The 27,609-nt window shown below is 45.6% G+C and overlaps 1 protein-coding gene across 1 annotated transcript in view; it reads left to right on the plus strand.

The window, feature by feature from the left end:
* The window catches only part of LOC141147953 (uncharacterized), a 483,492-nt gene that overhangs the window by 426,077 nt on the left and 29,806 nt on the right, over window positions 1–27,609 (plus strand). Inside the window, exons 20-21 of the mRNA XM_073635113.1 lie at window positions 14,052–14,323; window positions 19,277–19,405. Coding sequence (XP_073491214.1) covers window positions 14,052–14,323; window positions 19,277–19,405 — 401 coding nt within the window. The remainder of the gene's footprint in view (window positions 1–14,051; window positions 14,324–19,276; window positions 19,406–27,609) is intronic.

Here is a 27,609-nt window from a genome sequence, read left to right on the forward strand (position 1 = left end):
TGAGGAGTGCAGTCTCTTATTGGCCAAAGAATGGGAGTGTGCTCAGGCCCAAGCTGATTCTCCATCAGAGGCTAATTATGTGTCTCTGTTAGAGATTAGGAGAAAGGTGGCGTTACATTTTTCAAGCCTAGCTCATATTGAGGAAAATATCTCTGTTCTAGAAATTGAGGCAGCCATACTTGCCTTTCCCCCTCAGAAAGCCCCGGGTCTGGATGGATTCCCTGCTGATTTCTACAAAGTGTATTTGTCACAACTAGCCTACAGACTAAACCTACTTTACGCACATTGCTGGGAGCAGGGAGCCTTACCGGCATCAATGATGGAGGCTTATATGGTGCTTCTCTTGAAGCCTGGCAAGGACCCAATGGAATGCTCATCGTATCGCCCAATAGCGCTGCTCATCATGGATCTCAAGATACTTGCAAAAGTTCTGGCTTCAAGATTGGTCAGGGTTATTTCAACCTTGGTGAATATTGACCAGACAGGTTTCATGCCTGGCATGTCTACGGACACGTAAGGAGGTTATTCACACATCTACAGATAGTGAGTCCAGAGTTTCCGGACGAGGTCGTTGTCTCAATAGACATTGAGAAGGCCTTTGACTCTGTGGACTGGCCATACATGCACAAGGTGTTGGAGGCCATGGGATTTGGGCCTGGTTTCCACCGTTGGGTCATGCTGCTATATAGTGCTCCGAAGACGGCGGTGAGGCTCAGTTCCATGGTCTCTGATTTTTTCCCAATAGGTAGAGGCACTAGATAAGGGTGCCCCCTGTCCCCCTTTCTTTTTGCCCTAATGATGGAACCTATGGCCAGGGCAGTGCGACAATCTGAGGAGGTGGGAGCAATTCGGGTGGGAAACATTAAAGAAAGTATCGCGTTATACACTGATGACTTGCTTCTGTTCCTCAGGGATCCGGGGCCTTCCCTAAGAGCCGCCCTGCAAATTTTAGACAAATTCACCATTCACAAATTCATTTTCGGGTCTACGGGTTAACTGGAGCAAGTCATCAATTCTACCATTAGGCTCAGCCGCAAAAAACTTATCAGATGATACATTGCCACTGCAATGGGTCACCTCGATCACTTACCTCGGGGTTAAAATAACAGCCAATCCTCATGACTATATCTCGCTAAATCTCCTTTCATCAGTGACTAAACTTAAACAGAAAATATTAATATGGAAGAATTTACCCCTCTCATTGCTGGGAAGGGTTAGCCTCATTAAAATGAAGTTCCTTCCAGTAATAATATATTTTTTACGTCATTCTCCGTTGTGGGTCCCAGCCTCCTTTTTTAAATCCCTGAATGGCATAATAGGGTCTTTCATTTGGTCACCACAGTCACCTCGCATTAGTATCAAAATTCTGCAGGAATCATGGGGTCAGGGGGGTTGGCACTACCTGACTGGCAAAAATATTATCTGGCGGGACAGATGGTGTTTGCTAGGAGATGGCTGGTGGCAGATGACGGTGATTCTGCTATGGTTGTAGAGGCGGCTCATCTGGGGCCTTTGACAGGTTCAATGAAAGCCACCATAAAGGCATGGGAGATTACCACCCCTATGATGTCCCCTAGTTACTCGGGAGTTACGCCCTCAGCCCCATTATGGATGAATTCAAATTTCTCACACTTCTTTTCTCTTCCAGATCCCGCACTGTGGGCGTCTAGGGGTGTCAAGGTTTTAAGTGATATTACCAGAGAGGGTGAGCTTTGCACTTTTGACCAGTTAAAAACCAGGCATGAACTGCCCAACTCCCTTTTTCTTTCGCTTTTTACAGCTTCGCCACGCTTTTCAGGCCCAGTTCAGTGGTCAAAGAATAGAATATGCTCCTTTTGTCCAAAGAAGAACTGGTTAAACCTCTATCCACAGTATATAAATCTCTCTTTAAAAAAACGAAATGTAGGGAGAGATGGGAAACAGAAATCACAGATATTCAAGGGGAGGATTGGGGTGATATGTGGGATCACCTCTTTAAGTATTTGGTGTCTGCAAGGGATCGTTTAATTCGTTTTAAGTTCCTTCATTGTGTATATTTTACGCCTGCCAGGTTATCCCGCATTTATGCTACAGTTAGCAGTCAATGCTGGAGATGCTCCTACTCCCCAGCTGACTTGGAACATATTTTCTGGAGTTGCTCGCAGATCCAGATTTTCTGGTCTGGCATCACAAAATGTCTTGCAGAGGTACTCAGTGTCCCCGTCCCTATGACTCCCAGAGTTTGCTTGATTGGTTTGGTGGAGGAGGTGGTTCCTTCTAGGGCGCACCGCACTTTACTAAATATTGGTCTGTTTTATGGTAAAAAGGCTATACTATTAAACTGGAAGAAGCCTGCTGCACCCACGTTGTCATATTGGAAAGGCTTGGGTAATTCAGTTATACACGTATACAGAGCAACCTATAGGTCCAGAGGCTGTGATAAGAAGTTCAAAAAGGTTTGGTAGGCCTGGCTAGACTCTTCGGCTACTGTGGGCTAAAAAGGTTGAAATATACGTATGTAAGAGGTTAACTAATGCCGCGTACACACGGTCGGACTTTTCGTCTACAAAAGTCCAACGGACGCCGACGGACTAAAGCTGGCTGGTAATCCGATCGTGTGTGGGCTTCTCCGGACTTTCAGCAGACTTTTTCAGCCTCAAATCCGACGGACTTTAGATTTGAAACATGCTTCAAATCTTTACGTCGTAACTACGACGGACCCCGAAATCCACTCGTCTGTGTGCTAGTCCGACGGACAAAAACCCATGCTAGGGCAGCTATTGGCTACTGGCTATGAACTTCCTTATTTTAGTCCGGTGTACGTCATCACGTACGAATCCGTCGGACTTTTGTGTGGTCGTGTGTAGGCAAGTCCGTTCGTTAGAAAGTCTGCTGCAAGTCCGCCGAAAGTCCGCCGGAAGTCCGCCGGAAGTCTGTCGGACAGGCTGTCGGACTTTTGTAGACGAAAAGTCCGACCGTGTGTACGCGGCATAAGGCTTAGAGCTTCTCATTACACTGAACAATAAAGGTAAAAAGCCCCTATCTGCAAATCATCTTCAGGTTGTTTACCCCCCATTGGAACCTATATGTCTGATAACAAATGAGCAGTGCATGAACTAGCTTAGCATAAGTTACACTTCATCACCCCTCCTAACCGGTCGGGTAGGAGGGGTGGGGGGGAGGGATGGAGGGAATTTAGTCGAACAATGTTAGTTCTTTCTGTGGCCCTGTGTGGCCGTTACCGATGTGGTACGTTGCCCATCAGTTGTATGTACCCGCCTATAGTAAAATGACGTCCTCTAGTTTGTGGGGTGATATCTGAATGATGCTTGCAGCTAGATGCATCATTCAGATATCATTCTTTTCAGCCGCTGATTCTCTGCACGATAAGAATGATCATAGCGGCGGTGCCGCCGCTTGATCGTTCTTATAGGCGACGGGAGGGGACGCCCCCCCTCCCGCCGCTATCATGCTTCTCCGGGCTCTCCCATCGGGGACCTGGAGAATGAATCGGCCGGCGCCGGATGTTGACGATAGAGATGACTGGTGAACAGATGGTCACCAGTCATCTCTATGAGCGTGGGAGGCCCGGGCGCGTCATTATGATGTCACGCCCGGGTACCCGGAAATAACCGAAGCCGCGATTGCGGCTGTCAGCATGAGATCGGTGAAATTTTTTTTTCCGATCTCATGCTTTCCAGCCTAGAGGAGAGATGTGGGGTCTTATTGACCCCACATCTCTCCATATAGAGGACCTGCCACATAGATTCCTATTACAAGGGATGTTTACATTCCTTGTAATAGGAATAAAAGTAATAAAAAAAAAATGTTAAAAAAAGTGTAAAAATAAAAAAAATGAAGAAAAAAAAAATTAAAATAATAAAAAAAAAAAAATTAAAACGCCCCTGTCCCCGGTAGCTCGCGCTCAGAAGCGAACGCACACGTAAGTCCCGTCCACATATGTAAACGCCGCTCAAACCACACATGTGAGGTATCGCCGCGTGCGTTAGGGCGTGTGCAACAATTCTAGCACTAGACCTCCTCTGTAACTCTAAACTGGTAACCTGTAAAAAATTTTAAAGCGTCGCCTATGGAGATTTTTAAGTAATGAAGTTTGGCGCCATTCCATGATTGTGCGCAATTTTAAAGCGTGACATGTTAGGTATCTATTTACTCGGCGTAACATCGTCTTTCACATTATACAAAAAAATTGGGCTGACTTTACTGTTTTGTTATTTTTTAATTCATGAAACCGTTTTTTTTCCAAAAAAAAAGGCGTTTGAAAAATTATTGCGCAAATACCGTGTGAGATAAAAAGTTACAATGACCGCCATTTTATTCCCTAGGTTGTCTGCTAAAAAAAACATATATAACGTTTGGGGGTTCTGAGTAATTTTCTAGCAAAAAAATGATGATTTTTACATGAAGTAGAGAAGTGTCAGAATAGGCCTGGTATTGAAGCGGTTAAATGTGTTATGTTATGTCATAAAACTCAAAAAAAAGAAAAAAGAACGAAACAAATTCATCAAAGAGATAGCAGCAACATTAGGAGTGGCCAAATCAACAGTTTGGTACATTCTGAGGAAAGAAGAATGCACTGGTGAGCTCAGCAACATAAAAAGTCCTGGACGTCCACGGAAGACAACAGTGGTGGATGATCACAAGATCCTCTCTATGGTAAAGAAAAACCCATTCACAACATCCAGACAATTGAAGGACAATCTCCAGGAGGTGAGCGTATCATTGTCAAAGTCTAAAATCAAGAGAAGACTTCACAAGAGCAAATAAAGAGGGTTCACCACAAGCCATTTATAAGCCTGAAGAACAGAAAAGCCAGATTAGACTCTGGAAAAGTATTCCTTGGACGGATGAAACTAAGATTAATCTGTACCAGAATGATGGGAAGAAAGAAGTGTGGAGAAGGCTTGGAACAGCCCATGATCCAAAGCACACAACGTTATCTGTAAAACATGGTGGAGGCAGTGTGATGGCATAGGCATCACATGGTGTTTATTGATGATGTGACAGAAGCAGCCGGATGAATTCTGCAGTGTTTAGAGATATACTGTAAGCCCAGATTCAGCCAAATGCAGCAAAGTTGATTGGACGGCGCTTCACAGTACAGATGGACAATGATCCAAAACATACTGCAAAAGCAACCCAGGAGCTTTTGAATGAAAAGAAGTGAAATATTCTGCAATGGCCGAGTCAATCACCTGATCTCAACCCAATTGAGCATGCATTTCACTTGCTGAAGGCAAAAGTAAAGGCAGAAAGACCCACAAAGAACAACTGAAGACAGCTGCAGTTAGAGCCTGGCAAAGCATCAGAAAGGAGGAAACCCAGTCTTTGGTAATGTCCATGGGTACCAGATTTCAGGCAGTCATTGCCAGTAAAGGATTCTCAACAAAATATTAAAAATGAACATTTTATTTATGATTATATTCATTTGTCCAATTACATTTTAGCACCTGAAAATGGGGGACTGTGTATAAAAATGGTTACAGTTCCTAAAAATTGTATTTGATATTTATGTTCAATGCCTTGAATTAAAGCTAAAAGTCTGCTCTTCAAATTCATTTGGATTGTTTATTTTTAATTTTATTTTGGTGGCGTACAGAGCCAAAAGTATGACAATTGTTAAAGAGAAAATAGATAGGGGTAAGTGGCGCTACCTATGCCGGGGGAACTGTTTGGATTTATTAATCCGTGCTCGTGTATGCAGAGCGGTAAAAACTACTCGACAAAAAATGTTTTGAATGTGTATATCAACCTATTAAAATTAATAAACCGTGCTAATGTGTACAGGCCAATAAAAAACTCTTATATATACCTAAAGTGTAATTGAACCATCTACATAAAATAAAATAAAATAGAAGCCCCCACCTAGTGCATGGAGGGGGATCTTAGTAATAGAAATCCCCCCTGCAAGTGGTATAGTGAACAATCTACAAATGCCAGTAGTTAAATGATATAAATAAATACGTGCAAATAATGTCCACCAGGTAAGTAAAATATATCAAGTATATCACATAGATCCAAAGTCCGTGTTAAACCACACTCCCATCCATAATACAAATTGAACGGATAGGGGATATAAATCTTGAAATCAGTTCATCATATGTTGTAAAAATTATAAAAATAGAAAAAAATAGAAAAAATGTGAAAATCTGAAAAAATAATAAATAAAGTTCCAACATAAGCAAAGTTCTTGTGTATAGTGACTTTCGTGAGAAAAACGGCTGATATCCAATGACTTGCGGTGCTCCCCCTCAAGGGTCCCCACTCACCAGCTCCTTACACCCCTGCAGGGGTAATAGGCATGTAGTACCAGGCAGTAGAATGGCGTCTTAGGTTCCAGTAGAGCTGTCCCCGGGTGCTTCCGCTCCAGATATGATGTACCCGTCATTGGTCTAAGCCATCCTCATGGGAAAGAAACAGGGCTCCCATAGTGTGATACGTTTTTAAAAATTACTTTATTAAAAAACTGTAAACAGCCAGCTAAAACAATCTGGACTCCTTATAATAAAGGGGCCAGATAATCACACTAAGTATAGGAGATCGTGCACGGAGGGAGCTAGTGGATAACGCACCATCAGCTGAGCGGCGTGCACTTCAGCTACGTTCCACACTCTCTCTTTTTTTTTTTTTGTAAATTATTTTTATTATAATTTCAATGTAAGTACAGAACAGAACAGAGCCTATTGGGCATACCCAGGCTCGATCAACAACTACATAGAAAAAACAAAACATAACAAAAATTAAAAAAAAAAAATACACATAGAATCTCTATCTATGTTCCTAACCAAACCATTGTATGCACCACCTTGCAGACTATTCAAAGTAGTCCTCCAATTCCATGTGTACACTACGATACCCACTATATTCATTTATGTAATGAGATGTGCAATATATTAACATATTCAATTCCCCCCCTTCCCATACCTATCGACTGACAGCCCAGGGAATTTTATGAGATCAGGAACGCCATTTGAGCCCTTCCCGGTTACTCAATAGAGTGAACTAATCATCAATCGAGTCTGAATTAGTAGACCAGGATTCCGTCCAAATATCCCATATTTTGTGGAATTTTTTTTCACAACCACGTGACAGGTAAGTAGCTTTGTACAATGGTAGGGCTGCATTCACCAACCTCTTCCAAAAATTTATTGAAGGTGCATATGAGGCCTTCCATCTGAGTACTATAGATTTATGGGCATAGTAAAGTAATAATCCTAGCAGGGTTCTGATTGCCCGGCGTGGGGCCAGTGGTTTAACGAGTCCCAGCAGACATACCTCTACAAACAATGGCACAGGAACGGTGGTGACAGTCAAAATAAATTTGGTTACCTCAACCCAAAAAATTTCAATCTGAGGACAATTCCAAAAAATATGAATGAAATCTGCTGAGGCTGAGTTACACCTCCAGCAAGAGGCAGAAATAGATGGGTAGATTCTATGTAAGCGCTCAGGCGTGTAATATACCTTATGTATTATTTTAAATTGGACCAATCTATCTCTGGCTGATACTAGCTGTGAGAAGGGGTATTCCCACATTTCTTCCCAATCTTCTGTGTCCAATGCAGGGAAATCTACCTCCCACTTTGCCTTAAGGTTTTCTAGTCCCGTGTGTACATTAGGGAGTAGTGCCTTATATATGGAAGATAAAGGTTTAGACAGAGCTTCATCTCTGAGCAGAGTCTCTAGATTCGAGGTGTAAAAGGCCACGGAAGCACTTGAAAACTGAGTGTTGAAAGCATGCCTAAGCTGCAGGAATCTAAACAGGTGTGAGTTAGGTAAATTATATTGTTGTTTCAACCTATCAAAAGTCTGTAATTTGCCTTCAAGACAAATTTGATTTATATATGTAATGCCCTTGCATGCCCATACCCCAGGGTCGGGAATGGACCCAAATTCTGGTAATTGCGGATTGAACCAAAGAGGGCTATAAGGGGAGATGTGTCCAGAGGGGATAGGGCATAATGAATTTGCCACTGTCCACGCCCGTATTACCGCTCTCATTGCTGATGTAAGAGGGAAGGGAGCTCTAGAGCCCGGGAAAAGTAGGTTCCTTAGCGCCTCATAAGACCCCAATCGTGCTGCTTCCAGAACCACTGCTGCGTTGGACTCGTCAGAGATCAGCCAGTTGTGGGCGTGTGATAGCATGGCCGCCACAAAATAAGAGTGAAGGTCAGGACAAGCCAAACCCCCCTCTCCCCAAGGTCTCTGCAGCACCGTCAGCTTAAATCACGGCTGACCGGATCCCCAAAGAAAAGATAATAGAACTGTATTTATTAGGCAAAATATCTTTTTGGGGATCCAGACAGGTGCATGTCTGAGAGCATAGAGAAAGGCAGGCAGAAGCTTCATCTTAAATAAATTAATCCTCCCGATTAAGGAGAGGGGAAGATTCGCCCACGCCCTCAGCCTCTTTCTCATCCTCTGCACCAGTGGTTCTAAGTTAAGGGTATAATAATCAGAGGTAGATGTGGAGATGTGAATACCTAGATATTTAATTTTGTCTGTCCATAGTAATGGTAGATTAGGATCCGCTATATCCTTTGCGGCCCCATCTATCTGCAAGATTTGGGATTTATCCCAGTTTACTTTGAGCCCTGAACAGCTAGTGAAATTGGAGAGAATGGTCAACGTCTCCCGAAGGGATTGGGCAGGGTCATTCAAGAAAAGGATAAGATCATCCGCATATAAAGCCACTTTCTCATGAATGGATCCCACCTGTATGCCCCTAACCCCGTCTGCCTGTCTGAGGGCCGAGGCAAGTGGCTCCATCACCAAGGCAAAAAGGGCCGGTGACAGTGGACAACCTTGCCTCGTGCCTCTTCCAACAGAAAAGGGTGCCGACAGAGCACCACCAAGCTTAATCTGCGCCGTTGGATCTTTATATAAAATATCAATCCATCTGCGGAATACTTCTCCAAAACCCATAACTTCTAGGACCGTGGACATAAAAGGCCATGCCACTGAGTCGAACGCCTTTTCAATGTCCAGTGTCACCATTACTCTCGTAGAGGACTCAGTGGGAGGTAGCTGAAGATGGGTGAACACTCTACGCAAATTTATATCTGTTGATTTCCCTGGCATGAAACCAGTCTGGTCTATATTAATCAGGGATGGAAGAATCGTCCGCAGTCTGGTCGCTAGTATTTTTGTCAAAATCTTAAGGTCATAGTTTAGGAGGGATATCGGCCTATAAGAAGTACAGAGGGATATGTCTTTACCGGGCTTAGGGATGAGGACTATATGTGCCTGATACATTGAAGGGGGTAAGGACATCTGTTTTTTACTTTCGGAGAAGACTTTTAACAATTTTGGTGCAAGTAATGAGGCGTACATTCTATACCATTCACCAGGTAGGCCATCGGCCCTGGTGTTTTACCACTGGGAAATGAGCAAATCGCCTCTTCTATCTCCTCAGTGGTAAACTCTCTGTCTAAAAATTCTAAATCCTCCTGCGAAAGAGTGGGTAGGTGTAGGGACTGCAAAAATTCCCTACGCCGATCTTCCGGCCATCCAGGGACCGCCTTATATAAGTTTTCGTAGAAGGATCTGAATTCATCTATAATTAGTTCGGGGGTAGAGATAACCTGACTATCTGAACCACAGATTTCTGACACCACCGTCTGCATTTTAGAGTCCGCTACTAAGTTCGCTAGGAGTTTGCTGTTTTTGTCTCCAGATTCAAATATCTTCCCTGCCAAGGAATTTAAATCTAGATGTGTGGCCGAGACAAGATGTAGAGACAATGCTCTTCTTGCCTCGGCTAACCGGCTAAAGTGATCCAGAGTCGGGGAGCCAGAAAAAGCCTCCTGGATACCTGGACCCGACCGGACATCTCAGAACGGACTGCTTTAATAGCGGAAATGTATTCTCCTCTAGTGTTGGCCTTAAAAGCGTCCCAGACTATCTGCGCTGAGGCTGAATCCTCATTAATCTCCCAGTATTGTTGTAGTTTGGGAGAGACCTCCTCCCCCACTCTCGAGTCCTGCACCCATTTGGGTGCTAAACGCCAGCAGTCTCGACTCCTAGTGTTCGACAACTCCAAGGTGACCTCCAGAGGTGCATGATCAGAGAGGCCCGCCGGTAAGTACGAGACCCCTCTCACCGCCGCCAGGGCACAGATGTTGCCAAAGACCAGATCGATCCTGGAACCAGATTTATAAGTAGTGGAGTGAAAGGAGTAAGCCCTAGTGGTTTGGTGCTTCCATCTCCAAATCTCAGTATAATTAAAAGCTTGTGCCCAATGAAGCAGGTCTGGCGAATACGCCCTATTTGGATTGGACGAGTCCAGGGACGGATCCAGGGTAGAGTTGAAATCTCCAGCTATATATAATCTGGAGAATTGTAATGCAGCTAAAAGCTCATATACCTTGTAGAGTACCCGTTGGTTAAAGGGAGGAGGTACATATATGTTCACTAAAGCATAGACCACCGCCCTGATCTCCAGTAATAGAATTATGAAACGACCCTCTTGATCAGTTTGCAAATGCACGACCTTGTATGCAAGGGATTTGTTCAATAAAATGGCCACTCCCCTTGCATAACTGGAATACGTTGCATGGAAAGATTGCCGTACCCAGGGTCTGCGTAGCGCCAGGATCTTGTTCCCCAGAAGATGAGTCTCCTGGAGGACCAAGATATGGGGTTTGTGATTATTCAGATATTTAAACATTAATGCCCTTTTTACCTTGTCATTAAGACCCCTTACATTCCATGATACCAGTTTCAACTCCATTAATGCAGTGACAGATTATAATTAAACATAATGATTACTACATGTAGGGGGTCAGCCCCCACGGGACTAAGGGGGAGTGTCAAAAGGATAAGAAATTTTGCACTGGACACAGTGAGCACTAATAGGACACGTGACATGTAAGTATCAGTCAGTGGATGTTGAGCGTACAAAAAAGAAAAAAACAAACGATAGCTTGTGAACTCCCTACTGACCATGAAGTACCCCTAAAGAGAAAAAAAAACACAGAACAGAAAACAATAAGAACTATGGTCAGTTTAATACCCAAAACCTGAACTCAAACTTCTACATCTTCAGACTTCTGAAAAAAGAAAAAAGTTCCAAAGTGTAGCGACTCAGTATCGCCGATGCCTCTTCAATTGACGGGGAAAAAAGAGAAAAAAACAAAAAGAGAAACCCCCCCCCAAAAAAAAACTGGGGAGGGGGGGTCTGATACTTCAGTGAGTTACTTCTAATAAGGTGCCTCCGTGGTAGAAGAATGTATACTAGAAGCACATCTGTTCTTGAACTAGAAGGATCTTTGATGATTAATGTTCCCAGAACATAACATGTACAATTCTGTTTGAGGGGCACAGGAGCCAACGAGCAACAACATCCGATGATGAAGTCTAAGAAGCTATACAACAGGAACTGTTAGCTGGATGAACTACCCCCTCGAACATGGATCCAGAAGGAAAATGGGATCATTTCGGATAGCGACTCATACTTGCGTTTACCATAGGTTGTTCAGCCAGTCATCCGCGTCAGCCGGAGAATCAAAGAATCTGACCGTGCCATTGTGAGGGACCCGAAGACGGCTGGGATACAACATGCTGTATTTTATGTCCTTTTCACGTAGGCGCTTACGGACATCATTAAAGGACTTCCTCTTGCGCTGCAGTTCTGCCGAGAAATCTGGAAACAAAAGAACTGAGCCACCGCCGTATGAAAGCGAGGAATGTTTGCGAGCTGCGGAAAGGATCCTGTCACGGTCCCTGAAGTTGAGGAAGCGGACCAAGAAGGGTCGGGGATTTGCACCAGGGATACCGCGTCCCGTGGGTACACGATGGGCACGTTTGACGACATAGGTCGGAGAGGTATCCGCGAGGTCCAGCAGTTTTTTGAAGAATTCTTCCGCGAACTCCGCTGGTCGGTCACCCTCCTCCCCCTCCAGGAGACCCAAGACGCGGACGTTGTTGCGTCTCGCTCTGTTTTCTGCGTCATCAGACTTAGCGACAAGCAGTTGTACTGTACGCTGTAATTCCGCTATGGTGTTGGTGTGGGTAGCTGTAAGGTCTTCAGTGGCAGAAATTCTAGATTCTGATTCAGTCAGCCCACCCCTGATCTTATCCAGGTCATTTCTAATGAGATTACATTCCTCTGCGAGGCGATCTATTCTCACTAGCATGGAGGTTTTACTTTGTTCGATGGCGGCCAGGATCACTGCAGTACTATCCTGAGAGGGTGGGGTAGAGAGAGCCGCATTCGGCGCCTCGGGCTCCATGGCTAATTCTATCAGCAAGGTTTGCAGTCTCCCTATGAGAGAAGGATCTAGTTGTGCAGCTGGTGAAGGTAGTTGTGCAGCCGGGGTAGGGGCCGGGCGACCTGGCGTGGATGAGCTCTTGGGCCGGTTCCTAGGGCCCATTGAGTAAAGGCGGGCAGTAATCTCCAACAGTCCTTCACTGGCCTGCAGGTAAAGGCTGTCCAATAAGGAGGGCCGGCCATATTAACCCTGCAAAAGGCCCAGGGAGCTGGATGGATGTAGGGGGGTAAGGAGGATGCCGGACCCCAGAGCACCTCAGCCTGCCCACCCAGTTAGGTACCCCAGATGGCTCAGCAGAAAGGTGGAGGGCTGGCAGGGGGCCGTGAGCGGCAGCGTCCGCGCTCCTGAGTTAGAATCAGGCCGGTTGCGATGCTCGCCGGCCGGCGGCCCGGAAAGTGCGTTGGACTGCAGGCTGCACTAGGCCGCACTAGGCCGCGGCCGCGCCGGATGGTTCCAGCGGCCCCACGGATCACCGGACCCCACCAGACACACAGAGGGGCAAGTTGGGGGATGAGAGGAGCCCCTTACCTCACGGATTGAGTCCAGGAACGGCTCACTTTGGCAGGGCACAGGCCGGGAAAATGGCGGCGTCCGCGGATGGGAAGGCCTGGTTGTTTTTCGGCTGATCCCCAGCCGAACCTCCACAATATTCCAACAGGCTGGAGCAGGGAACAGTCATGAGTCAGCAGGCAGGTACTTGTACGTTTTTAGCTGGTACAGTATGCAGATGGCAAAGGATTTAGAATCGGATGCTCGGAGCTCCTCACTAGCACGTCTGCCTGCACTCACATCCGGACACGCCCCCTTCCACACTCTCTCTGACTTCCGCGTGTGACGTAAGTGCGTAGCTCCGCCTTACGCGTTTCGTCATCGACGTTGTCAAAGGCGTCGTTGTCAAAGTATGAAAATTGTGCCTATGTCCAAATATATATGGACCTAAATGTATATAGTCACAAAAAAAGTGCAGTGCTCTCCTTCAATATAGTGCATTCAAATTATAGTGTATAGATAAATATCTGAAAATAGTGTAAAAATCATCTATGTATAATCAACATACGTGAGTCCATCTTTTCTTTTAAACATATATATATAGTCCATAACTAAATGATTCAATGTCCGTGAAAAAAAGGTCCCATACACCAGAAACTATTAAGTAATTGTCTTTGATCACCACAGTGCCCTTCACCCCACCTATGGGTGTCTTCTCACCTACTTGAATGGAGCGCCCTAATTTACCGCTTCCCGACCACCCGCCAGTATTATACTGTGGCAAAGAGGCAAGATAGCGTGAACCGCCATAGGTGTACGTCGGTCTGTGCATGTGATATAGCAGGTGCGCGCTTGCATGCCAAATCGGCAGCTATTGCTGTTAATGGCACCATCCAAATCTGTGAAACGCCGACTTTGCAGCGCCGCACCAATTCCCAAAAGTAGTTTCTGTACTACTTTTGGCGACTTCAGGAGGCGATTTATATAGACATCTGTAGAGAAACCCGCCAAATCGCCTCCTGAATTCGGACTGCATTGCCGGGTTGAAATCGTGCAAGTTCAGCTGAACTCACACGATTTCAAACCCACTCCAATGTGAACCTAGGCTCAATCCCAAAGTGGAAGCACCTTTAAAAATGGTAACTATTTAAATATTTCAGGTGTCACATTCTCAACCTAGAAATCTATGAAGTTCCTGTTATAATCCCTTCACCATAATGAAGTAAAAGTGAAGTAAATATGAACATTTTTCCGCTATCCTAACATGTAGTAATGTTTTATCTCTGGCAGGAATAACTGAGGAGGACCATTTGATCAAGTGTGCACACTTCGTAGATGAAAATATGCTCTTGGAAACACCGTCAAAAATTGAACCTTTTTATATGGTTGTAGAAAAACCTGTATTTTCGTTGTGGGGTGCCGTACAATGGATTTGGGGAAAAAAGACCCCAGTTCATGCAAATATATTAATGTACTTCAGGATCTTACGCATGGAAGTTCCAGAAAAGAGAGAGTATAAAATTCATCTCTACTTGGTAATAGTTCCATTTCTGGATGAAGAGGTAACACTAGATCCTTGTTTACTGAGCAATCTGAAAAAAAAAATTTTATTATCAAGTGAACAAAGTCAGGGCCTCTATCAGAGCAGCAAAGACAATGGTGTAGATTTACTAAAGCTGATGCACTCTGGTGCCGCTGTGCATGGTAGCCAATCAGCTTCTTATTTTTTATTATATAAATGAAAAAAGACTGAAAATGTAAAAAAAAAAAAAAAATATATATATATATATTTATATATATATATTTATTTATATATATATATATATATATATATATATATATATATATATATATATATATATATATATATATATATATTCTACTTTCTGCTAATATAACTGCCAATTGCGTGGCCATGCAACACTGTGGCCAAATTAAATTGATATAATTTTTTTTCACACAAATAGAGCTTTCTTTTGGTGGTATTTGATCTCTACTGGGTTTTTTATTTTTTGTTATATAAACAAAAAAAGACAAAAAGAGTAAAGAAATCATTATTTTCTAATTTCTGTTATAAAACATATCCAATAAAATCATGTTTCTTTCTTAACCACTTCAATACAGGGCATTTTCACCCCCCTTACTGCCCGGACCAATTTTAAGCTTTCAGCGCTGTTACATTTTGAATGTAAATAGCGCGGTCATGCAACACTGTACCCATATGAAATTTTGATATTTTGTTTCCCCACAAATAGAGCTTTCTTTTGGTGGCATTTGATCACCTCTGTGGTTTTTATTTTTTGCGCTATAAACAAAAAAAGAGCGACAATTTTGAAAAAAATGCATTATTTTTTACTTTTTGCTATAATAAATATCCCATTAAAAAAACAAAAACAAATTTTTTCCTCAGTTTAGGCCGATATGTATTCTTCTACATATTTTTGGTAAACAAAATCACAATAAGCGTATATTGATTGGTTTACGCAAAAGTGCGTTCACGGGCAATCGCAGGTGCCCGGCGGACACGCGCATCGGGTGCCTAGTGACGCGGCGGGCACGCGCCCCCTACAGGCTCAGGAAAAAAAAAGTCATGTGACGGTGGCCCGGAGGGACAAAGGGTTCCTGCCGCCATCATATGACTGTATGTGGTAGACAAGTGGTTAAATTTAGGCCAAAATATATTCTACCACATGTCTATGGTAAAACAAAAATCCCATTAAGTGTATAATAATTGATTTGTGTGAAACTTATAAAGTCTACAAGCTTTGGTATATATAGTTGAAAATTTATCAATCCTGATGTACTGATGGCCTATCTCATTTCTTAAGGCCCAAAATGACAGAACAGTACAAATACCTCCAAATTACCACTTTTTTTGGAAAGTAGACAGTCAGAGATATTTAGAAAGAAGTTGAAGTGGTAATTATTTGTCACAATTTTTTTGAAAATGAAAAAATTAAACAATTTGTTTTTCCGCAAGGTTTTTTTTATTACCAGTGAAGTACAGCATCATCATATGACTGGCCTGGCAAGTGATCAGGGATACTAAATTGTGACAGTATGTTAAAAAAAAAAATACACACATATATATATTCACTGCAGATGAGGAAAGCAGAACTCGGTCATCACACAGTGCAATGCAATCTGGTCATCCCACTGACCATATCTAAAAAAGAAGTCCTAGAGATTGCTGCACATAAAATTTTATTGGAAAAATGTGTTCAAGCACATACAAAGCATTACATGATGATTTTCCATTTCGGGCTTACAAGCTCATGCCCTTCATCAGATCAGAACACATCTTTTGATGCAGTAATCCTTTGAACTTCTTATATACATTTAGTTTAGAAGTTAAATAAATAAATACGTTTCTCCATAGTGACACTATACTTCTCTGGGGGGGTGCTCAGTGATTTTTTTTTGATTGCTGTAAAGTGATGATCACTGTAACCGCAATGTTGTGAACTGTCATGAATGGCTTACACTCATAACAGCTGTAGATTACTATTGTGTGCTGTGATTGGCTCAGGTACCATATGGATAGCTGTGGGCCAATCACAGCATCACTAAAGGAATCAGTTTTGCTGACATTGTGATCATGTGATCGCATAGGAATCACATGATCCTTCAGCTGCTCAAAGTGACCAGGTACCGGGAGCCGCAATCCGCTGTGTCCTGCTTGCTCCTAACCTGAAAAAGGAAGGATGATTTGAATGTACATGATCCTGCCTGCCTATGTCGCCCTGCCACAGTAATTGTACTGCCGGGCTGCAAGTGGTTAAAGTGTAAAACCTAAAGTAAACATTCTACTGATGTAGAAACTATGTCTGCGACAGTGGGGGTTTTACACGCACTGCTGGTGCCTGCAGTCACTGGGAGTGTTGTGTAGCGGTGCCCCTGTAGGGGCTGCTGAGTGTTGTAGTCCGTCCATCACCCTGCCCAGCCAGGCACACAGTTCTCATTCACCCTCAGGCAGAAAACCAGTCCTTGAACTTTGTTTTGTATTTTTATTGAGGGGAATAAACTTGGATGGGATACCCATGAGATGCCAAAATTGATTGCAGAAAAATATACAAGGGACTGACGTATATACCGGAGGTGTATATAAACTCCACTCTTCAACTCCCGCACTTCACTTGCTTTCAGACTATCTCTCCTCAACACCCAAAACATCACTTGCTTGCACTTCCCGGACCAGCTAGCACTGATTTGTAGGCCGGTACTGACTCAACCAGGCCTAAGGTGAATGCCCTTTGCAGGCAGGGACCACGGGCCCCCTTAGTAAAAATATGGTAGTCCTTAGTGCTAGCTGTCCAGTTAGCTACTGAGCCCGGTACCACATCTTCAGGCCCTGCCAGCCCTCATGGCTACAGCTGCCTCTCTCCACTGCCCATGTTTCCACAGTCCACTCTTCTGCGCCCATCCCAGACTGCACTCTCCCAGTCCTCTTAGGCGTGCCTCCCCAGTCCTCCTGACTGTGCATCACTCATCAGCCCTCCTGGCTGCGACCTGTTGTTCCTCCCTGGAGACTTGCCTGGCAGTGCTCTCTAATGCTGTCCTCTCCTTGCTTCCATGGCGCCAGTCCAGGACACCTCCACATGTTCTTAGAGGGTCCCTTCAGCACCCGAGCCCAGGCCCAAGGTCACACCCCCCAGACTGGGGAGCTTCCTCAAAGGGGCCCGACAGCCTAGCACTCCATCTCCAGCCTCCACCCAAAAAACTCCTCTTCTAATGGGCTGACCCTGGGTATTTAAGGAGGCCTGCCCCCTGCCAATCCAGGTTGGGGATTCATCAGGGCTCCCCAGAACACCCCAGACAGCTCCACCTCCCCTCTTCTCCTTCCTTTCCAGAAAATACCAGAACATTATGGAAAGAAGTGGGAGCTCTTGGTGACGCTGCCTGTGAATCACCCAGCTCTACTCTGAGTCACTCCCAACCCAAATCAAAAACACCCAGGCTTGGCTTCCAGCACAGCCTGGAAATGTACCTACTCTCACATGCACTATCCTTCTAGCACCTTAGTGGGTGTTACATGTGTAAATCTGACAAGCCAACTGTGAGATGGAAGTGAGTTGGCAGCTGTGCAGTCTCCAGATTGCTTCCATACACCCCGATAATGAGTGCCTCCCAACTGGCGCCATCCCCTGCCATGCTTCCCAGGCTCCCTGTGCCCATCAGTGAACTCGGGACACTGCCCATATTATGAACACTCTTTCCCCCTAGCCAGCGTGGGACTTGGCAGTGGAACTTGACCGTGGGACCTGGCCCTAGAATCTCCACTTTGCAAATGCACACCAAACCCAGCAGGGAACTGTTAATTATTAAAGCCAACCACACTTAGGAAGAACGCTGAGGTCGTTAGGGGTTGCAGCGTCCACACGGAGAGCTGCTTTCTCTAAGACACCTATGGAGTCTGCAGAGGAACAATGTTCCTCTGAGCCTCTACTCCATCTGCACAGTGATGCAGCACCACCTACAGGATGGAAGACAACCTGCACCTGCCTACAAGCCTATAAAGTGTTGGTAAAAAAATTGAATAGGTAAGGTTTAAAACACCTAACACGTTATACTTTGCTGATTTTTTTCTCACTGTCGAGATTTCTATTCACTTTCTGTCCTGGAGACACAACAAGAACTGAGAAGTCACTGTTAATTGAAAAATGTTTCCATCTTACAGAACTGTCATAGGATAATGTGTTTCTGTTGGAGGATTTTCCTTTACCTTTCTCACTTTGGTGAGAAACTGTAAAAATGAGACTTTCCCCTTTCTTTCAGTGGCTCCAGGGCAAATAGAAAGGGTGAATCTCCACAGCAGGGACTCAATCAGGAATAAAATCAGAGGTCCTAATGCTTCCTTAATCTATCTAAAACTAAAAATGATTTTACATACACCTAAATTACTTTTTGGTTGCTCCTCCACTTCCCCAGTCTATTGCCAGGGCTCCACAAGGTCCTGTATACATTTCAGTTTAGTTTGATCTTACACAGGCTATGTACACCTACCCCCCCCCCCACCCCCCACCCCCCCAACCCATGCCACAGTATTTGGGACTGGTGATTGGACAATCAAGCAACAAGTACTGGGTTTGGGGAAGCAAAGGCAGTGTTATGTGTTCTGCCATAACTGGAGGTACCCGGTATGGGCTCCGAAGGTAGATCTGGGTGGTGCTGGAGCAAGTAGATGATAAATAAATCCTCCTATGGGTCCTCATGTTAAACATTTTTGTGATTACAAGTGGCAACACTGTTAAAATCACAAAGCTCGTAACTTTTAAACTTTGGGAAAATTGTAAGAACAAAAAAACTATTTACCCCAGCACAATGACATGTAGCAGAGGGTAAGGGGCATGAGATCTTATTTCTGATGGGTCCAGCTAACCTTTGGGAATATTTGTATCACCTATTGTGAACCATTGACTGAAATGTTTTGCATTGGAAGGACAAGCACAACGAATGGCAGCAAATTGCAGCAAAGAGGGGGTCTTTTTATAAATATGCCTCATTTTTTTTTTTAGACTCTCAACAGAAGGAAGGAATCGTTCCACTTTCAGAGAATCGAAAAACCCCCTCAGACCTTACAGAGTGTTTTTGCGGACACTGACTATAATATTTATGGAGGTCAGGATGTGCATGTGTTACCCGAGGTAAAAGAAATCTAAAATACAAGTAAAATTGAATGCAATATTAAGAAATTTATCACCCACACTTAGGGCCAGGACAAGGGGTGGGCAGGAGGGCCTGCTGCCCTGGGAACTGTGGTATCATGTGAGGTGCGGGGGGTGCCACAAGGAGATTTGGGGTAAGGGAATAGTGTTAAAAAGGGAAATTAGTGGGGCAGCAGGGGGTAAGTAAAGTTCTAGGAGGGCGATAACAGTGGTGATTTAGGGGGATTTGTGTTGGGAAGAGGGATGGAGAAAAGATTTGTGCTAGGAGGGGGGATTTGGGGGGAAGATGTGTACTAGAAGGGGAAATTTTGGGGGTAGAGGATGTGTGCTAGGAGGGGTACATTTTTAGGGGAAGGGGTCTTGAGCTGGGTGGATTTGGGAGATGGGGGGATTTCAGCAGGGGGTAGATTTGTACTGGGAGGAGGGGGAATTTATGCTTGGGGTGTGTGCATGCAGATTAGTGCTCTGTGTTTTTGTGGGGGGATTTTTGCTGACACATAATGCTCATACATCTTGGGGGGGTTCAGTTTGGCATGTTTGCACTGGGCTCTAGATAACCTTGTCCCGGTACTGCCCACACTCCACTCTATGCTCCTCTCGCTGTTTTTATTAGTTGTCAACAAAATGATTGCATAAAAGGAATGTTGACAACTAATAAAAACAGCAAGAGGAGCCAAGAGTAGTGCCAGAACAAGATAATTTGGTTCTCAGGGCGAAAATGGCAAACTCCCTGTCAGGTCACCTTGAGGCTAGGTGACAGATGCACACCGTTGGGACCAGGAGTGCACCGCAAGGTAGTGGACCCTACAGCTGACCGCTGCAGATGGGAGTCAGGGTGGTAAGGAAGGCAGGGCCGCTGGAACACCAACACGGATCCCACCGGGGTTAGAGCATAAGATTCCCTAGGGCGCGGAGTCTAAGAGCCAGCAGGTGTTCACCAGAGCCTCTAGTGGTGAGGATGGACTGGGCTGCAACTGGCTCCAGGTCGCGACCCCCAGGGTCCCCCAGCTCATGCCCACAGTAGGCAACAGATAGGGATAGTAAGGGGCAAGCCAAGGTCGGGGCCACAAGCAGACAGGGACAACAGAGTTCACGCCAAGGTTCAGGGTCACAGGCAAACAGGGATGGTCGGGGACATGCCAAAGGTCAGGGTCACGAGCCGACAGGAATAGTTGAGAACACGCCAAGGTCAGTAGCAGAAACAAACAGAGAGCACATGGCAAACAGGAAGCCAAAACACACAAAGGTTGATCAGCAGGGCTGGCCTGCAGTGCAGAGGTTAATATAGAGTTCTCTGATAGGAGCTGGGGTAGAGCAATGCTAGAGGAGATATTATAAAATCAGTCAGGTGAGGGTCAGCTGGTCTCTAGAGATGAACACATGGAGACAGGTAAGCTGACAAACAAACTCTACTGCATAACCATGACAGTACCCCCCCTCTGACGAGGCCTCCCCCTTCCCCGCTGGGAACCAGGTTGAGACTGGAACTTGAAATGAAACTTCCTCAACAGACCAGGTGTAAAGACCTCAGAAGCCGTGATCCATGACCTCTCCTCAGGACCAAACCCTTTCCAATGCACGAGGTACTAGAGAATGCCTCTACAGAGTCGGGAATCCAAAATTTGGCTAATCTTGTACTCCTGATTATCCTCAGAGACCGGCGCTGTGGTAGAGAGAGGACGAGAGAACTTATTGAGGACTAAAGGCTTTAGAAGGGCAACATGGAAGGAGTTAGAGATTTTGAGGCTTTTGGGAATCTGGAGCTTGAAACAAACTGGATTCAGTTCAGAAGTTATGGTGTACGATCCAATGAATCTTGGGGAAAATTTGAGAGAAGGAACCCGGAGTCTGATGTTCCTGGTGGAGAGCCAGACTTTGTCTCCTCGCTGAAGAGAAGGCGGCTTACGCCTGCGACGGTCAGCAAAACTCTTGAATTTGTTCGCAGCTTTCTGGAGGGAATCATGAATGTCAACCCACATGGAATTGAATGATTCCTGAACGGTAGCCAAAGCTGGAATGTCGGAAGAACAGGTCATAGGAAGAGGGAGTTGGGGATGTCTTTCATAAACAGTGACAAAGGGTGTTTTCTGAGAACTGAGGTTGACATGATTATTGTGGGAGAACTCTGCTCACAGGAGTAGTGATGCCCAATCATCGTGATGAGCCGAGACCAAGGTACGGAGAAAGACCATCAACTCCTGATTAACCCTCTTAGTCTGGCCATTGGATTGGGGATGGTATGAAGAGGTAAAATCCAAGGTAATGTTGAGGGATTTGCAAAAGGCTTTCCAAAAGCGTGAAGTAAACTGGAACACCCCTGTCCGAAACAACATAGGAAGGAACACCATGAAGGCGGAAAATCTCTCGTACAAAAATGGGAACCAGGGCAGGGGCAGAAGGGAGACCAGGAAGAGGAACAAAATGATCAGTAAAGATTGTTATGGAGTGAGGGGAACCCTCCAAGAGATGACGCCACTCTTCCAACGCCAATTTAATTGCAAGAAGTTCCCGATCACCAATGGCATAATTTCTCTCTGCCTGAGAAAATTTTTTGGAGAAGAACGCACATGGTTGACATCTCTTCTCAAAGAACTGAAGAAGCAAAGCTCCCACCCCCATCGAGGAAGCATCTACTTCAATAAGAAATGGGTCCCCAGGGTTTGGTCTCCTCAAGAGAGGTCCAGAAACAAAGGCCTGTTTCAGATCGTAAAACACAAAGACAGCCTCAGGAGGCCAGTCTTTGGCATTCGCACCCTTCTTGGTCAAAGCGATAATAGGCACGGCAATGGAAGAGTAATCTCTTATGAACTGCCTATAATAATTTGTCAAGCCAAGAAAGCGCTGTGTGGCCTTGAGGCTAGCAGGAAGGGGCCAATTGGTAATGGCCGAGACCCTTCCGGGATCCATGCGAAGACCCAAACTAGAAACAAAACATCCCAGAAACAGGACCTCAGAACATTCAAAGGAACATTTCTCCAGCTTGGCATAGAGATTATTCTCTCTAAGGACCAATGAATCTTGGGGCAAATTTGAGAGAAGGAACCCGGAGTCTGATGTTCCTGGTGGAGAGCCAGACTTTGTCTCCTGGCTGAAGAGAAGGCGGCTTAGGCCTGCGACGGTCAGCAAAACTCTTGAATTTGTTGGCAGCTTTCTGGAGGGAATCATGAACGTCAGCCCACATGGAATTGAATGATTCCTGAACAGTAGCCAAAGCATTCTGTAGGTATTGTAGATTTTTGTAATCAGTAAAGATCGTTATGGAGTGAGGGGATCCCTCCAAGAGATGACGCCACTCTTCCAACGCCAATTTAATTGCGAGAAGTTCCCGATCACCAATGGCAAAATTTCTCTCTGCCTGAGAAAATTTTTTGGAGAAGAACGCACATCGTTGACATCTCTTCTCAAAGAACTGAAGAAGCACAGCTCCCACCCCCATCGAGGAAGCATCTACTTCAATAAGAAATGGGTCCCCAGGGTTTGGTCTCCTCAAGAGAGGTCCAGAAACAAAGGCCTGTTTCAGATCGTAAAACACAAAGACAGCCTCAGGAGGCCAGTCTTTGGCATTCGCACCCTTCTTTGTCAAAGCGATAATAGGCGCGGCAATGGAAGAGTAATTCCTTATGAACTGCCTATAATAATTTGTGAAGCCAAGAAAGCGCTGTGTGGCCTTGAGGCTAGCAGGAAGGGGCCAATTGGTAATGGCCCAGACCTTTCCGGGATCCATGCGAAGACCCAAACTAGAAACAAAACATCCCAGAAACAGGACCTCAGAACATTCAAAGGAACATTTCTCCAGCTTTGGAGAAATTCCGACAACAAAATCCATGGATTTTTTCCGACGGATGTTGGCTAAAACTTGTCTTGCATACACACGGTCACACAAAGTTGTCGGAAAATCCGATCGTTCTGAACGCGGTGACGTAAAACACGTTTGTTGGGACTATAAACGAGCAGTAGCCAATAGCTTTCATCCCTTAAATTTATTCTGAGCATGCGTGGCACTTTGTGCGTCAGATTTGTGTACACACGATCGGAATTTCCGTTGTCGGAAAATTTTATAGCAAGCTCTCAAACTTTGTGTGTCGGAAATTCCTATGGAAAATGTGTGATGGAGCCTACACACAGTCGGAATGTCCGACAACAAGGTCCTATCACACATTTTCCATGGGAAAATCCTATCGTGTGTACAGGGCATAAGGCGCTGAAGTACGGTGCGGATATGGTTTCTGTGAGCAAGCAGATTTTCGGAAAAGATGAGAATGTCATCCAGATAGATGACAACAAACTGGAACAGTAGATCCCTGAAGATTTCATTGACAAAGTTCTGGAACACAGCTGGAGCATTACACAAACCAAAAGGCATAACCAGGTATTTGTAATGCCCGTCCCTAGTGTTAAACGCAGTCTTCCATTCGTCACCCTCCCGTATTCGAATGAGATTGTATGCACCTCTGAGATCCAACTTGGTGAAAATGGAAGCCCCCTTCAACCTGTCGAATAGCTCAGATATTAGAGGTATGGGGTATCGGTTTTTGATAGTCACTGCGTTTAAACCTCGATAGTCGATGCAGGGTCTGAGGGTGCCATCCTTTCTGGCAACGAAAAAGAACCCTGTTCCTGCAGGCGACGACGATTTCTGGATGAAACCTCTCTCCAGATTCTTGGCGACATGGCCTGGGTCTCTGGAATGGACAGAGGGTAGGTACGACCCCTGAGCAGAGTTGCTCCAGGGACAAGGTCAATGGCACAGTCAAAAGATCTGTGGGGAGGAAGCACCTCAGCAGACTTCTTACAGAACACATCCCGGTAATCGCTGTATGCCACGGGAAGATCAGAAGATACGGATGTGGTAGCAATGGGAAGTCTCTCCTTGGGGGCCACCTTGAGAAGACAGGACAAGAAACACGAAGAACCCCAAGCCAGGATCTGCCCAGAGACCAAGTCTACATGTGGAGAGTGGAGCTGTAGCCAAGGAAGGCCCAATACAATGGGGGTAGAGGCCTTGGGTAGAATGAGGAAGGAAATCCACTCCTGGTGGAGTATCCCTACCGACATCCTAATCGGTAGCGTCTGGAAATGAATAGGGCCCCCTGGGAGCACAGTGCCATCAATTGCCGAGACTACCAGTGGTGTAGCAAGTGGGAGAAAGGGTAAGGTTCATAGAAGAAACAGTACTCCAGTCCATAAAATTGCCGGTAGCCCCGGAGTCCAGATATGCTAGGAACGATTGGGGAGAAGTGCCTACATGGAGGAACACCGGAAGAAGAAGACGAGAAGGTGATGTTTCTAGGTCCAATACTCCACCTTCTAAATGTATTAGACCCGAGCGTTTCCCGGACGAAGCGAGCAGGAGTCACGAAAATGACCTTTGCCCCCACAATAAAGACACAAGCCCAGAGTTCTGCGTCTAGCACATTCTTCGGGAGTTAGTCTGGTCTGGCCCAGCTGCATAGGTTTCTCAGCAGGCAGACCGGCGGGGATGGCTCTTCCTGCTAATTCGTCCTTCATTCGGTCAGAGAGGCCATGTAAAAAGGTTGCAACCAGAGCCTCATTGCTCCAGCTCAATTCAACTGTGAGGCTATGGAACTGAAGCGCATATTATCCCACTGAACTAGATTCTTGGCGAAGGCGTAGAAGGGCACTAGCCGCTGAAGAAACCCGAGCTGGCTTCTCGAAGATATTACGAAAGAGCTTCAAGAAGTCGGACAGGCTGGAAACCACTGGGTCATTCTTCTCCCACAGGAGGGCAGCCCAGGCTAAAGCTTCACTGGAGAGGTGGGAAATGATATAGGCTACCTTAGCTCGATCAGACAGAAAGTTTTGAGCCTGGAGCTCAAAATGAATGGTGCATTGGCTGAGGAAGCCCCTGCAGGCTTTGGAGTCCCCAGAGAAACTGGACGAAGCTGGCAGTAATAATGAATGCGTGGCTGCGACTGGTGCGATAGGTGCAGCTGCTGATTGTACTTGAGGCTGCAGGTTCGGGGTTCCCAAGGAGGCCTGGAGCTGCTTGAAGCGGGAAGCCAGATCTTGAAGGAATCGCATCACCTGATTAGATTCCTGGGTCTCGAGTCTGCGAACTATGACCTGCAATAGATCAGCTGCAGGAAGTGGCACGTCAGCCTGGTCCATGGCTGATCAAACTGTCAGGTCACCTTGAGGCTAGGTGACAGATGCACACCGTTGGGACCAGGAGTGCACCGCAAGGTAGTGGACTGCTGACTGCTGACTGCTGCGGATGGGAGTCAGGGTGATAAGGAAGGCAGGGCCGTTGGAACTCCAACACGGATCCCACCGGGGTTAGAGCATAAGATTCCCTAGGGCGCGGAGTCTAAGAGCCAGCAGGTGTTCACCAGAGCCTTTAGTGGTGAGGATGGACTGGGCTGCAACTGGCTCCAGGTCGCGACCCCCAGGGTCCCCCAGCTCACGCCCACAGTAGGCAACAGATAGGGATAGTAAGGGGCAAGCCAAGGTCGGGGCCACAGAGTTCACGCCAAGGTTCAGGGTCACAGGCAAACAGGGATGGTCGGGGACACGCCAAAGGTCAGGGTCACGAGCAGACAGGAATAGTTGAGAACACGCCAAGGTTGGTAACAGAAACAAACGTAGTGCACACAGCAAACAGGAAGCCAAAACACACAAAGGTTGATCAGCAGGGCTGGCCTGCAGTGCAGAGGTTAATATAGAGATCTCTGATAGTAGCTGGGGTGGAGCCATGCTAGAGGAGAGATTATAAAAGCAGTCAGGTGAGGGTCAGCTGGTCTCTAGAGATGAACACATGGAGACAGGTAAGCTGACAGGCAAACTCTATTGCATAACCATGACACTTCCCTGTTTTTTTGTGAATTACTCCGTGTCTTTTTAAGACTAGAGCATATTTAAAACATTATAAATTTAAGCAGGTTTTATTATTTAAAACAGAATTCACTCACACCTTTTAGCAATGATTTTAGTGGTTTCGGTGCTCCTACAATTTTTTTATTCCTCTTCAATTTGTGTGGATGCCTAATATGCTGTAAAATATCATTCCTGCTGAATTTTTAACTGCATGGTGCACTGAAGAGAAAGCGGGAGTAAAGTAAGCCCCAATAATAACCCCCAGCATTGTTGTCATTGGATGCAATAATAATCACTTGCATCAGTCAGTGGCAGTAAAAACCCCAGTGCATTGGTGCCAGTCTCTTGAAAAATAACCCTGCATCATTAGTTCCAGTTTACGCAATAATAACCCCCAGAACTTTTGCCAATTTACACAGTAATAACCCTCTGGGCTGGTGCCAATTTACACCGTAATAACCCCCAGCATTGGTGCCATTTTATGCAGTAATAACCCCCAGCATTGGTGCCATTTTATGCAGTAATAACCCCCAGCATGGGTGCCAGTTTGTGCAGTAATAACCCCCTGAGCTGGTGCCAATTTACACAGTAATAACCCTCAGCATTGGTGCCATTTTATGCAGTAATAATCTCCAGCATTGGTGCCAGTTTGTGCAGTAATAACTCCCAGTGCTGATGCCAATTTACGCAGTAATAACTCCAAGAACTGGTGCCAATTTAAGCAGTAATAATGCTCAGCATTGGTGCCACTTTGTGCAGTAATAACCCTCAGCATTGGTTCAAGTTTACGCAATAATAGTCCCCAGCATTGGTGCTAGTTTGCGGAATAATAACATATACATTTTTGGTCAGTGGTATGCTAAGTACTCCGCTGCAACTCTGCTAAATGCTATTCTGCTAAAGTCTGCCCTGATGATATATTGGGCCTGATCAGGGTAGAGAACATACCAATCACAGAGTGCATCACTAACGCGCCGCAGGGGGCACGATCACGGGAGGACGTCATATGATGCCCTCCCAGAACTGCCGACCGCGTTGTAGCTGTCATTTTGCTATAGAGCGATTGGCAAGTGGTTAAAGAGGAGTTCCAGTCAAAAAAAAAAATTAAAAGTCAGCAGCTACAAATACTGCAGCTGCTGACTTTTAATTGGACACTTACCTGTCCCTGGGTCCAGCGATGCGGGGGATCGAAGCCCCGCTCATCTCCCCCTCCGTTCAGCGGCGCCGGCATTGCAACTGTGAGTGCCGGGCTGTGGCTTCACAGCCTGGCACCCACTGCGCATACGCGAGCGGCGCCGAGCGCCGTGATTGGCCGCTTAGTCACCTGGGACCTGTAATGGGTCCCAGAT

The sequence above is a fragment of the Aquarana catesbeiana genome, linkage group LG06, assembly GCF_042186555.1.
Source record: "Aquarana catesbeiana isolate 2022-GZ linkage group LG06, ASM4218655v1, whole genome shotgun sequence".
Classification (NCBI taxonomy): Eukaryota; Metazoa; Chordata; class Amphibia; order Anura; family Ranidae; genus Aquarana; species Aquarana catesbeiana.